Genomic DNA, 12,652 nt, shown 5'->3' on the forward strand with positions numbered 1-12,652 from the left:
CCAGAAGTCAGGGGCAGAGTCAGGATATAATCCAGAATTCTGGACTCCCAGAACAGTGCTCCTTCCCTTCCCTTGCTCTACCCACCCTCTTTCTGGCACCGCAGGCCTAAGTTCCAAGGTAGCCAGGAGGTACCAAGTGAGAGGAAGAAACACTGTCAGGCCCAGGATGGGGCTCAGAGCCCTGCCCCTCCAGTCAGGTCTGGGGCTCCCTCCTGGTTCCCTGGGGACTCATCATCCCTCCCCAGCTTGGATAGGGACACCTCTGGCTCTAACCTGACTGCCTGACCAATCTGCTGCCGTCTGATCCAGCCAAGTGGGAAACTGAGGGTCAGTCTGGCATCTTTAGGTTCCACTCCATCTGATCTGTGACCCAAGGGGCCAGAGCTGCCTCTAGACTACCTCCCTCCCACCCCACCCCACCGCAAGTGGTACAGGCATCTGCCCAGCAATGCCAGCCAGGGGTCTTATACAGAGTCCAGACCCAGGTACTCTGACTGGGGGGAACTCGGACCACAGGAGGCAGGAGGAGGTGGGCAGGACCCACGCTGTCTGCTGGACAGAACAGAAACCACAGCAAGCAGACTGGGCCTCTCATCATTCAACCCTAGTCCTGGTGGCTCCTTACGCCAATACCTTCCACCAATCTCAGCCCTGGGCCAGCTGCCCGCACCCTGGGTAAGCAGGCTTGGGGATGGCTGGACTATGGACCAGGTTGCAGGCTGAAGCTTCAGTGGGGCTCCTGGGCTGTCTGGCTGTCTGCTGGGTCCTGGGTTAGGTAGGACTCTGAGCCAGGCAAGCTCTAGGCTGGCTTTAAGATTAGACCGCACTTCCTCCCAGGCACAGCCCCTAGCCCTAGAGCTGGACTCTCTATGTTTGAAGCCAGGTTAGCCATAGGGGGTAGGCCTTGGCATCTAGGGAACAGCAGAAAGGGCCTTTTATGGTCCTGCTCGTATGGCCCTCAAGGGCAGGGGCCCAGGAAGAGAAGCAGGGTTAGAGCTTGAAGTCAGGCCACGTAAGGCAGGCTCAACACACCAGTCTCAGGAGAGGCTTCCACTCAACTGTTGCAAGCCCGGAATTGCAGGGGAGCCCTGGCACCATGCCATTCTGGAAGGGCACAGCCCATACAGCCGGGAGAAGCACTCAGTAGAGCTGGAGTATCCTGGGTAATGGGCAGACTATGAACAACCCATCTGTGGAATATGCTGGGCCTGGGACACCATCCCCATGGACGACTTCTTTAGGACTTCCCTCCTAAGCAGGCAGAAATGCCGGGGGGTGGCTGGAATCCAGAGACCTCAGCCAGTCCTGGCCCCTGCCACCCACAGCCCAGGCCTCAACATCCTCCAGGGGTGGTCGGGGTTGGGGGTGGTGCAGAGGATAGGGCCCGGGACACGGACAGTCACCTCCGCCCTGCCACCCCAGGCCAGACTCTCGCTGCTGGGCTCAGCTACCACTGCAGAGGGCATGCAGCTCTGGAACCTGTACCCAAACCCCCTCCACTGCACCGCACCTACCCCACCCCACCCGTCCTGCTCATCCACAAGCTGACGAGTCCTAACAGGCCTCCTTTGCCAGTGACAAAAATAACTATTTTCAAAATTCACAGCAGGGCTTTCGCCTACACACGCTGCACCGACTGGAACCTGAAGGTAGATGTGCAGGGTGCAGCGTGTGCATGGAGGCGCTCTGTGCAGCGAGCAGGCCCTGAACAGCCCCCCCCCAGGTCCCTCCTCCCACCCCTCAGCCCATGCCCCCCAACACACACACGCAGGGGTCCCCAGAATGACCAATAAGGAAGGGCTCTTAAATCATCCATTGTACACAGGGGGACGCTGAGGCCCAGAGAGGGCCTGGGATTTGCCAGAGGTCACACGGTGGGCCTGTGGCAGGACTGGATCGGAACCCATATATTCTGCTTCCTGGACAGACTGCTCACCTCCACTCCCATTCGCTGAGTCAATGGTGAGCTCATCCTTGCCCTCAGGATGCACACATGCACGTGTACACAGACCGCACTCCAGACCAAGCTCACAGACTGCACTCCAGCCCTGGCTTCCGTGTGACTGCATTTTAATCAAGTTAACGGGCTCCTCCACAACCCTTACTTAGCCAGTTCTCTACAGCCCTATGAGGTAGGCAGAGCAGGGGCTAACATTCCCATTTGCAGATGGAGAAATTGAGGCCCAAAGGGGAAGGATTGGGTCCAAGGTCAAAGCAGCACTCAGTGGCCTGTTGGCCAGGGCCTCTTTACACACCTGTTCCCACCACCCTTGATCCTGCAGCAGCTAAAAGCCAGGTCAATTCTCTGGGTGCTGGGGGCCAGAAGGACAGCTTTCCCCAACATCCCCCAGTACGAGTCTGGCCTTGGGACCGGCCCAAGCCATGGGAGGACCAGGAAGGGCAACCTGCCTCCCTGGACCTCCACCCTCAGCACTCAGAGGATCCCTTAAGAGTGGCCAGATTGCCATGTCTCTGCTAGGGGCCAGGCCTAGAGACCTGCCTCCACATAGCCCCTCACCCAAACACCCAAGCAGTACCACAGAGATGCAGGGTTCAAGGGTGAGGCCTTAAATGAGCTGGGAGGTGGCAAGGTCAATGGGAACTCCATCATGGCCTCAGGTACCAGGTTCACACAAACGGAGCCACCAAGTCATTAGAGCTCATTTACAGATGAGGAAACTGAGGACTGGAGAGCTCACACGGGCCACTTGAGGTCACAGAGCAAGTCAGTGGAGAGCCAGGACTGGAATCCAGGTACCCCAATCTAGTTTATTCTTCCCCAAGTCAACTCCCCACCCTTCAACTGAGGGGCACTATATGCCCTCCATTTCCCTGCAGATGGGGACTTGACCTCAGACCCCTCCGTGGGGAGGGGCAGGGCCAGGCTTGAATGGAGAAGTTCATCTAGGGGGAGAGATCCTCGCCTCCCTCCCATCAGATCCTCTGGGACATTAGCCTGGTGTTGAGTTTTCGAAAAAAGGATCGAAGCTTGCAAATCTTGCATTTTTTCTTGCGGCGCCCTCGGGAGAAGCTTCGAGCCCTGCCTGCCTCTTCCTCCTCTTCCTCCTCTTCCTCTTCACTGGCCCAGGGCCCCCACGCACCCCCATTGAAGTCGGGATGGGCCCGAGGATTCTCGGCGGGGTAGCGCACAGGGATGGCTGTGCGGTTATAGTCCACCAGACGGGCCAGCAGGGCCCGGACCACGTCGGGTCGCTGGCCAGCCAGGTCCTCCCGTTCGTAGGGGTCGGCGCTGATATTGAAGAGCCACACCGCCTGGCGGGCGCTGGCCATACGCTCGAGGTTCCACCAGCTGCCCGGAAAGGCGGCCAGCGTCTGCGGAGGGATCCAATCTCCGTAGCCGGGGTCCCCTGTCAGCAGCTTCCACTCGCCCACGCGGATGGCGGCCTGCACGGCAGTGTTCCAGATGCCAAAGCCAGCCTCCAGGGAGCCGTGGCGGGCGTGGTTGTAGAGTGGGTCAATGTTGTGCAGGATCTCTGTGCGCGGCGAGGCCCGGCCCTCACTGATGGCCGGCCACACGTCGTAGCCGTCTAGCCCGTCAGCTGCCGAGGCGGTGCCACCTGCCAGACCCACCAGGGTTGGGTACCAGTCAGTGATGTGCACCAGCGCCCGGCTGGTCCGGCGCTTTCGCTTGAGCAGGGGGCTATGGACGAAGCCAAGGCCACGCACGCCACCTTCCCAGTATGTGCCCTTGCGTCCTCGCAGAGGCCAGTTGCTGCCCCCCGAGAAGGTCTGGCCACCATTGTCACTGGAGAAGATGATGACGCTGTTGTTGTAGAAACCATAGCGCTTGAGGGCCGAGGTGATGTTGCGCACGGCTTCATCCATGCAGGTCACCATGGCTGCATACTTCCGCCGGGCCACGTTGCCCATGGTGCGGTAGCGGTACAGGTACTCACGAGGGGACTGCAGGGGCGTGTGCACCGCCTGGAAGGCCACATAGAGGAAGAGGGGCCGCCGGGGGCTGTGGCTAGCTAGGATGTGGCTGACACGCTGGGCATAGAGCATAGTGGAATACTGGCCGCTGAGCCCCCAGGCCACGTTCTCGCCCTCGTGCAGGTCAAAGCCGCACACCCCGGGGCCGTCACAGTTGTCATAGGTGTAGTAGTCCACATTGCCCGTGAGCGAGCCCAGGAAGGTGTCGAAGCCCCGGCGGGTTGGCAGGCACTCCTTCCGGTAGAAGCCCAGGTGCCACTTGCCCACCATGTGGGTAGAGTAACCTGCCTCCTGCAGCTTCTGCGGCAGCGTCACCTGGTCCAGAGGCAGGCAGTTGGGCTGCCGAGGGCGGATGATGGAGTGCTGAAGTCCTGTGTGGATCTGGTACCTGGGTGGGGAGAGGGCACAGGTGAGCCACAATCCGCTGCTCTGGCCAACCAAGTCCCACTTCTCTCCCTGAGGTGGGCTCTGGCCCCAGCACTTCCAGCAAACCTACAGTAGCCAGCAGATCTCATCACGTGATAAGCACTTCAAATGCATTATCTCATAGAATCCTCAAAATCAATTGAAGCAGGTATTTACCGTCATTTTACAGACAAGGAGATTGAAGCTTGGGATGGTTTAAACCACTCACCCAGGATCACGCAGCTAGGAAGATGGGGAATTAAGAGTCGAACCCAGGTTAATCATGACAACAAAATAGTAATAGCTAATACCAAGCACTCTCTGGGGCTCAGCATCGTGCTACACTCCCTTATATGAATTATCTCACCAAATTCTCACTGACCTAGGAAGTACATGCATATCATTATTAACCCCATTTTCCAAATAAGGAAACTGAGACTCAATAAATTAAGTCACTTGCCCAGTGATTCAAACAATAAGTAACTGGAGCTGGGATCTATATCCCAGGTGGTCTTCAGAGACTTCAGAATCCCTAAGTTCTAAGCTACTAACTTGCTCTGGGGCCTAGAGCAAGTCTTGCTCTCCCAGACAAACTCCTACTCACTCTTCAAAGCCCAGCTCAAATGTTCCCCCCTCTGTAAAGTCTCTCGTAACTATCTCAAAAATGAGTCACTCTTGCTTCTGGGTTAACATTTAGTACACATGATCACTGTCCTACTCGGCCATGGAGTTCTCCTCAGTTGTACGTGCTTTTGGGCCCAGTGATATGTAATGGGGCTGTCCTTTACTCAACTTTGTATTCTTGGCATTCAGTGGCTATCTAAAGGATATTCAATGACTTATGGAATGAGTGAATGAATGGAATGAATGAATGAATGAAACAAATGAAGAATGGCACTCAGAGGATTTTAAAGGCAGAAGGGACCCAAGTCAAATTCTATTTACCTTGTCTTAAAAATACAGGTCCAGGGGTGCCTGGGTGGCTCAGTTAGTCAAGTGTCTGACTTTGGCTCAGGTCATGATCTCGGCAGGATCCTGGGATGGAGCCCGAGCGGGGAGTCAAGCCCCACATCAGGGTTCACACTCAGTAGGGAGTCTGCTTGTCCCTCTCCTTCTTCCCCTGCCCCTCCCCCTACTCATGCTCTCTCTTTCTCTCATTCTCTCTCCAAACAAATAAATAAAATCTTTTTTAAAAAAAGAAAAACACATATCCAGAGGAGGGGAAGGGTCCTGCTCAAAGTCACTCAGTGATCAGGGGCAAAACCAGGACTTGAACACAAGTCCAAGCAGAGTCTGAACAGACTCTTTTCCAGCACATGAGGCTGCCACATATCTCTTGCCCCATAGTGGCCTCGGTTTGCTCATGTAATAGGGCAAATTGGGTAGAACTCTGAAAACCTTCCAGTTCCCAAATTTTATTAGACCAGTTTTCATGTGCCTACCTACAGATTCATGTGGCCCCTGGATCTGGGTCACTCACCCAGGCTAATACTTTGAGGCAGGAGTGAATGGTTAGCAGAATTCTGCATTCCTCATCTATTCATTCAAATCCCTTCTGTGGTCAAGGCCCCCATGTGATCTGCTTATGGTGTCCAGCTTTTACTCAAGTCTTGAAAGCCCAGAGTAAATAAGAAGCCTGGAACTTCACAAGGGTCTTAGAATCCCACACCTTTTTCTCACCCCAGGGGAATCCAAGTTAAGCCAGAACCAGAATACCTGACACCTTTAACCCAAGCATGAGAGTGAGCTCTCCTGTTTTTGGTTTCCTTATCTTAATTAAAGCTGTTACCATTGTTAGGTATCATTACTATTGTCATTTTATATTTGCCACATATATTATTTCATTTAATCCTCATCAAAAATCTTCAGGAAGATTATGATTATCCCCATCCTACAGATGATGAAAGTGAGGCTCTCCAAAATATAGAAATGGGCCCTACTGCAGATGACAAGCAAGCAGCAGCTCCAAGCTTTGAACCCAGGTCTACACAACTCATGCCCAAAACCTCTCGGTGGTGCTGGCTCCACAGACCTCAATCAAGCTAATGAATGATTTAGATTTAATACAGGAAGCACCCTACGGCCGGGTAGCGGCGGAGCCTCTTCTTAGGGCTGGGTACCACGGAGCACTGGTTTGTAAAGTGGGTGGGCCAGCTAAGAGTCACCGAAGCCCGTCTGCAAGTGAGTAACATGAGAAACACGGGTCTCTCCAGCTTCACCAAACACGACTGGATGCATTAACAAACACTAATGAGAGTAGTCAGCATCAGTCAGATGGAGCCAGCTGCAGGGGGCGGAGGGCAGACGCTGCCCAGCCACGCTCGGCTAACTTCACAGATCAGGGGGTTGGAAGGCTGCCCTGCTGGCTGCTCATTCCCCTGCTCGAACTAAAAGTCACCTCTCGGGAGAGAGACGCTAACTTGTGCACAACTCTTGGGAATGCAGATTCACCTTCCCTCCTCTGGGGGTTAGTCAACACTTGGTCTTCACCGCCACCACCAACGCCCCCACCCACAGCACGTACACCAGCCCCTCTTGCACTTCTCCAGTTCTCTCTCTGTCCTGGAGCTGAATGCTCTGTGCCCGAGTGAAGGAAAAAAAGGTACCTATTTGACTCCCAGCTCTGGGACCTCTGCCAACCACCTGGCCTCTCAGCCCCCTCTCCTACAGACCCTAAAGTTGGGGAGAGGCATGAGTAGGGCCCTCCCTGACTCCATGCCTCAGTTTCTCCCACCTAGGAAACAGGGAGAGCCAGGCTCTTGTTCCTGAGATCATACTAATGACTTTTGGGAGGAACTTAGAAGAAGACATGCCTTGGACCCTATCCAAGGAGGATTAGCTTCAGCCTTGCCAAAGGATTTTCTCCTAAGTGGCCAGAGTTTGCCTTCCACACCCCCACCTCCTGTTTCCCTGCTCTTTTAATCCTGTAATCCCGTGGCCTTGCCTGTGGACAACTCCTTACAGAGAAAGCAGCACGTCTCTTTGCGGCTCGCAGCCAACTTGGGAGGATTCCGCAGATGAAAAAACAGAGGCTTGGAGAAATGAAGTATCTAGCCAAGGCTCCATAGGTCACGGCATCCTGTGTGTGTCTTTCTGCACCACCTATACATTCCTTGGTTTCCTCTCCATGCATCCATCAATTTGGGGACCCTAATCCCTCTGGTGACATCCCCATGCTGCCATTTATGGACAGCCAAGCAAGCTACACACAACTCATCCCATCCTCACCACTCTTTTTCAGGATTAAACACTGCTCTCCACCCCATTTATAGAGAAGTTAAATGAGTTGCTCATGGCCTCAGGGTCTGTAAATAGAAGCAGCCTTAAAACTTAAGTGTCAGAGATTGCCATGTTTCTCTATTTCTCTAACAAAGGGATGACCAGATGTCTCCTTCACATGGTGTGTAGTGTGTGTCCTAGAACACGGGAGGGAGGAGACCTCAAAGACGATCCAATCCATTCAGTGTACAGTTGGAGAAACTGAGGCCCAGAGAGGGCAAAGACTTAACTCATGATCACACGGGCCACTGGGGACAGAATTGGCCGGGTCCTGGTTTCCCAGGTCCCAGACTGTGGACTCAGAGGAAATCTACAGACCGGATTTATTTGGGGCTCCCTCCGCCAGCCCCAGCAGCCTGGGTCATGCCTACCTGCCAGTGAGAAGTTGGCTCCGCGAAGGCGTGCAGATGGGCTGGATATAATAATTCTCCAACTTGACACCCTCGGCTGCCAGCCGGTCCAGTGTAGGGGTCTCGATATCTGAGCCGTGGTAGCCCACGTCGTGGTAGCCCTGGTCGTCGGTGAGGATGAAGATGATATGGGGAGGCTGGGGTGGAGGGGCCGAGGGCTGCTCCAAGCCGGTCTCCCCGGGCCCGTCGGCCACCAGGCTCGGCTTGGCCCAGTCCCAGGACAGGTAGCCGAAGCTGAGCAGGCTGACCAGCGAGAGGCCAGTGAGGGCGTGCATCGCCATGCCGGCCCGCGCGTCCGCCTCGCGCGCCCAGGGCGCACGGCCCGCACGGCGCTGGACGGTGCCGCGGCCCGGGGGGCGGCTCCGGGCTGGGTCCGGCACCGGCGGGCGGCCCTGCGCGGCCGCAGCGGGGCGCTCCGGGGGGGTCAGGCCCGCGCCCAGCTGCCTCCCGCCGCCCGCGCTCCCGCTCCCCCAGCTCAGCCGGGCCAGCCTGAGACGCGGCGTGGCTGCTTCCAAAAAGTGCTCTCCACCATCCTCCGGCTCTCCCCTTCCCACGAGCCCTCGAGTGCTCCCGCCTCCTAATTTCTCTCGCCTCTGCTTTCCCTTCCTCCTCCTCCCGACCCTCCGGGCCCCCAGCCCGGCCTCTCGCCCCGCCCGGAGTCCCGAGAACAGTCGGGCTCCCCGCAGGGAGGCGGGCAGGACCCCGACGGGGAAGGGGAGGGAGGCTCGGGTTGGGCGGGCCTGGGGGGGACACCGCGGGAGAGAATGCGAGAAAGTTGTAACATCTGCCGGGGCTGAACCCCAGGTGGAGGGGCGGGACGTGCAGCGGCGGCTCCGCCCCCGGGCGGGAAGCCCAGGCCCGGTCGGGCCTCTGGCTCCGGCCCCCTCCCGCCCGGGCCGGGAAAGGGAAGGAGAGGGGCTGCTTGGAATTCAGTGGGACGACTCGGGCGCGGCCCGGTCAGACGGTCCTCCATCTGAGACTCTCAGCATCTCTGCGTGCCAGCCCTGGAAGGGACGCTCATGGTTTCCTATTCCAATCCTGTCTTTCTACAGTTGGAGAAACTGAGGCTCTGGGATAGGTGGGAACTCGTGTAAGTCACAGGGCATGTTAGTAGCTTCTTCCCTGGGGCTCGGTGGCTGCTAGAGTGACAGTAGAGGCAGCAGTGGAGAACGGGAACGACTTGAGCAAGGACCTGGGGCTGGAGATCTGGAAACTAGATTCTGGCCTTTGCCAGCTTCTCTCTCCCCGTGTCCTCCCCTCCCCCTCTTCATTCTGAAGACCGAGGCTAGAGCGCCAGCGCTCAAATCCAGGGGTCAGGGGCTGTTGAATGCATCTTGTATCCACAGAGTTCAGAAGCTCAATCAGCACATGTTGCACGAATGAATGAATGAATGAATGGGCCTCCAGCATGGGTGCAGGCCAACTCCCGCCGAGGAAATCTCCGGCAGAGAAGGCATGCTGGAGGGACTCCTGGGCCAGGCAGGTATCATAAAAGAGTAAAGCAGGGGGATGGCCCTATTGCCAGAGGATGCAGGGGCTACTGTGAGCCAAAGACCACAGCCTTGGGTCCAGCTGACCACTGTCATGCAAGAATGCAGACCAATGTTTCCAGATCTCCTGATTTTCCAAGAACACCCAAATCCAGATTATTATGAGAAATATTCCAACTGTTAAGTGCTAGCAACTAATTTAAAGCAAATGTAAGCGCTGCACGGGCCAACTCAAACCTGAGTAATATGTTAGGCCGTCGGGCGCCTTTTGCAACTTCCACTCTACTTCATTGTTTTCCCAAATTTTACTAGGCTACATTTTTAAATGGGAAAACTGAATTAAACAAAACCAGTTAGGCACACTTACTACCAGGACTTCAGATGTCGGATATGCTGACCTCCAGGAGGGGCGTTGGCAAAGCTATGTTTTCCAATTTTATTTGACCAGGGCCCTCCTTTTCACAGGGCTTCTAGAAGGGCCGGTGATTGGGGTACTTAGGGAAACAAAGACTGCCCAGGTGGGTCTTCTCTGCTAGCATCTTTCCCCTGCCAGCATTCTGTCATGATCCCTTCCCTCTGCCTTAAAACCACTGTGTGTGGGGAAAGAAACCAGACCTCCAAAATAGCAGCCCGAGTGAATCCACATTTTGAAATGAGGGCTGCGTGGGGCCGGCCGCTCCTGTTTGCTCAAAGCCCCATATTTAGGGTGACCAGATTTATCAGAAGGGAAAACTGAGCCTGTTGTTCTGGCAAAGGAAATGTTGAGGACAGACAGGAAAAATACAGCCTCCTGAGGGAAACGCTGCTAAAATGGTGCTTCCAGAGGCTTCAGCCTGAAGGCTGTCCTGGGGGTCAAAGTGGGACAAGTCACAGGAGGTCAGATGGACTTGGATTTTTGCATTCTTTGCATTGTCCCAGACCTCCATCAGGAGGATGTGGAGAAACAGCACAGGGAGAAATGGTAAAGGAGGTGGGGTGGGGATGTAGCCTGGAACAAAAAATGTCTGGTTGGGGGGGAAGCTCACAGCCTGCAGATCTCCCGGGGGCAGGGGGAGGTGGGGTTGAGGAAGGGGATTAGGGAGCATCCTAGCAGAATTTCTAAGAGTTCGAGACTATGGGCTCTGACATCAAACTGCTAGTGTTCAAATCCTGACACTTATCTGGGGCCAGGCCTTGGGCAGATTATTTGGCCTCCCTCAGCCTCAATTTCTTCTTCTGTAAAATGGGATAACAATATACATGAGACACACTACAGTGTTCAGTAAAGTGCCAGCACAGAGTAAGTACTCAATGAATGTGAATGATTATGATGATTGTTTTCTGTGGTTCAGGGAGAAAAGACCAAGTCCTGTGGGTTGGCCATTACTGGGAGGCAGATTTCAGGCCAATTTAAGGGGTTACTTTTGTAGGAAATCTGTCAGCTTTCTTAATCAGAGGACGGCAGTGATGGGTGAATCACCGTGTGGAGAGAAGTAGGTGGCACTCTGGGGCCCAACTCGTGTTCCCCAGTATTCATGTTTAAGGGCACCCTCAGTATTCCCCCAAACCCATGGTGGCCTCAGGGGACATCAACCCCCTCTAACATTCTAGGGAAATAACTACTAACCCTCAACTCTTAATGCCATCACACAGCAGGGCTAGGCTGGAACATTTAAGCCTGATGTTTCCAAAGGCTCAGGGATGCCAGTGGGGAAATAAACAATGAGAACGTGAATCCAGGTCATATCGCTGTTGAGATGTGACTCACTCATCTTCCCTTTACAGGACGCCTTCCCACCTTCTTCCCTGGGATAACATCTGTCGGCCCTACTGCCACCCAGATGGACTCAAGAACTCCAAAATGCCTCAAGTTCAGTCCCAATAGGTAGGTCTCAGAGAAGCAGAAGTCCTCTCTTGAGCTCAGCTAGCTTTTGCAGTTTCTGTCTCAGGACCCACCTGTTTCCAAGGAATATCTGTCCTCTAGAGACGGGGGAAATCTGTCCCCTCATTCACACAGGTGTGTGCCTCCCCTGTCATTCACAAAGAGCAACTGCATTAAAACAGTGCTAGAAATGTAACATCTGCACATGAAATACAGATCAGATACGGCAGGGGTATAGTGTTGTTAACTTCCCGTCAGATTTCAGAAAGCACTGAGCTCCCCATTACTAGCACAATGCAAGAAGAGCAGAAAGTGCCATTTATCTAGGAGGTTAGAGAGATTCCAAATTAAATTGGGGAGCAATAAAAAATAAATAAATAAAAAATAAATAAATAAATTGGGGAGCAAAATCGAAAGACTTTGAAAGTTCTTTCCAACTTAAAATGTTATGATTTGGATTATTTATCCACAGAAAACTTGTGAGGGTGCAGAGATATAAAAGTGAAAAAGTGGGTGAGTCTGTTTTGTGACTTTGTCTTTCATTGCTATGTGTGGGGTAGGTGTAGGTGTGTGTGTGTATGTTTGGCCATCTTTGAGCTAAAATTAACTTAGTACAGATATTATTTTCTTCTGACTTAATTGACCTTGGCAAAGATCTTTTTTTTTTAAGATTTTATTTATTTATTTGAGAGAGAGAGAGAGAGAAAGAGAAAGGGAGCATAAGCAGGGGGAAGGGCAGAGGGAGAGGGAGAAGCAGACTCCCCACCAAACAGGGAGCCCAAATGTGGGACTCATCCCAGAATCCAGAGATCATGACCTACCTGAGCTGAAGGCAGACACCCAACCAACGGAGCCACCCAGATGCCCTGATCTTAGCAAAGATTTTATGCACAGGTTATGCATGCTGTTGTCCTCTGGAGGTCTGTTTGTGTAGGTGGGGCCAAATCAAGGATCCGAAAGGTAACATAGAAGACCTCTGAACAATCAAACATGTCACAGAGTTCAATCCCTGGACTCAGAGGAGAACTTCTCTGGCCTTCCTTACTCCAGGCCTACTGACTCTTGCTTTGTGTGCAATTCTTATAAGGCTCATGATTTTGTTTCCTAGGAATATTGGAAGCAGTTCAGAAGGAATGGATGAGAAGGTGGCATGAGGCACTTGCCTGTTTTATAGTAATACAGCTTCACAGTGAAAACATCAGGGGCAAACAAAAGAATACACAGAAAAATTGGACCTGTAAATTCCCAAAGCC

The 12,652-nt window shown here is 53.9% G+C and overlaps 1 protein-coding gene across 1 annotated transcript; it reads right to left on the bottom strand.

The window, feature by feature from the left end:
* Nucleotides 1–2,749: 2,749 nt before the first annotated feature.
* ARSI (arylsulfatase family member I) lies at nt 2,750–8,376 on the bottom strand. Its single transcript, XM_055325448.1, has 2 exons — nt 8,010–8,376; nt 2,750–4,342 (listed from the first exon to the last, which is right to left on the bottom strand). The coding sequence occupies exons 1-2, from the start codon at nt 8,327–8,329 to the stop codon at nt 2,935–2,937; spliced, it is 1,728 nt and encodes a 575-aa protein (XP_055181423.1). The 5' UTR covers nt 8,330–8,376; the 3' UTR covers nt 2,750–2,934.
* Nucleotides 8,377–12,652: the final 4,276 nt, after the last annotated feature.

Source organism: Nyctereutes procyonoides, unplaced genomic scaffold (genome assembly GCF_905146905.1).
Source record: "Nyctereutes procyonoides isolate TBG_1078 unplaced genomic scaffold, NYPRO_anot_genome, whole genome shotgun sequence".
NCBI lineage: Eukaryota > Metazoa > Chordata > Mammalia > Carnivora > Canidae > Nyctereutes > Nyctereutes procyonoides.

Excerpts from the sequence above, each read along its gene's own strand:
- ARSI (XM_055325448.1), bottom strand. The coding sequence starts at position 8,329 with ATGGCGATGCACGCCCTCACTGGCCTCTCGCTGGTCAGCCTGCTCAGC. Across the intron at positions 4,343-8,009 it reads AGCCAACTTCTCACTGGCAG|GTACCAGATCCACACAGGAC; the intron begins GTAGGCATGACC and ends CTCCCCACCCAG.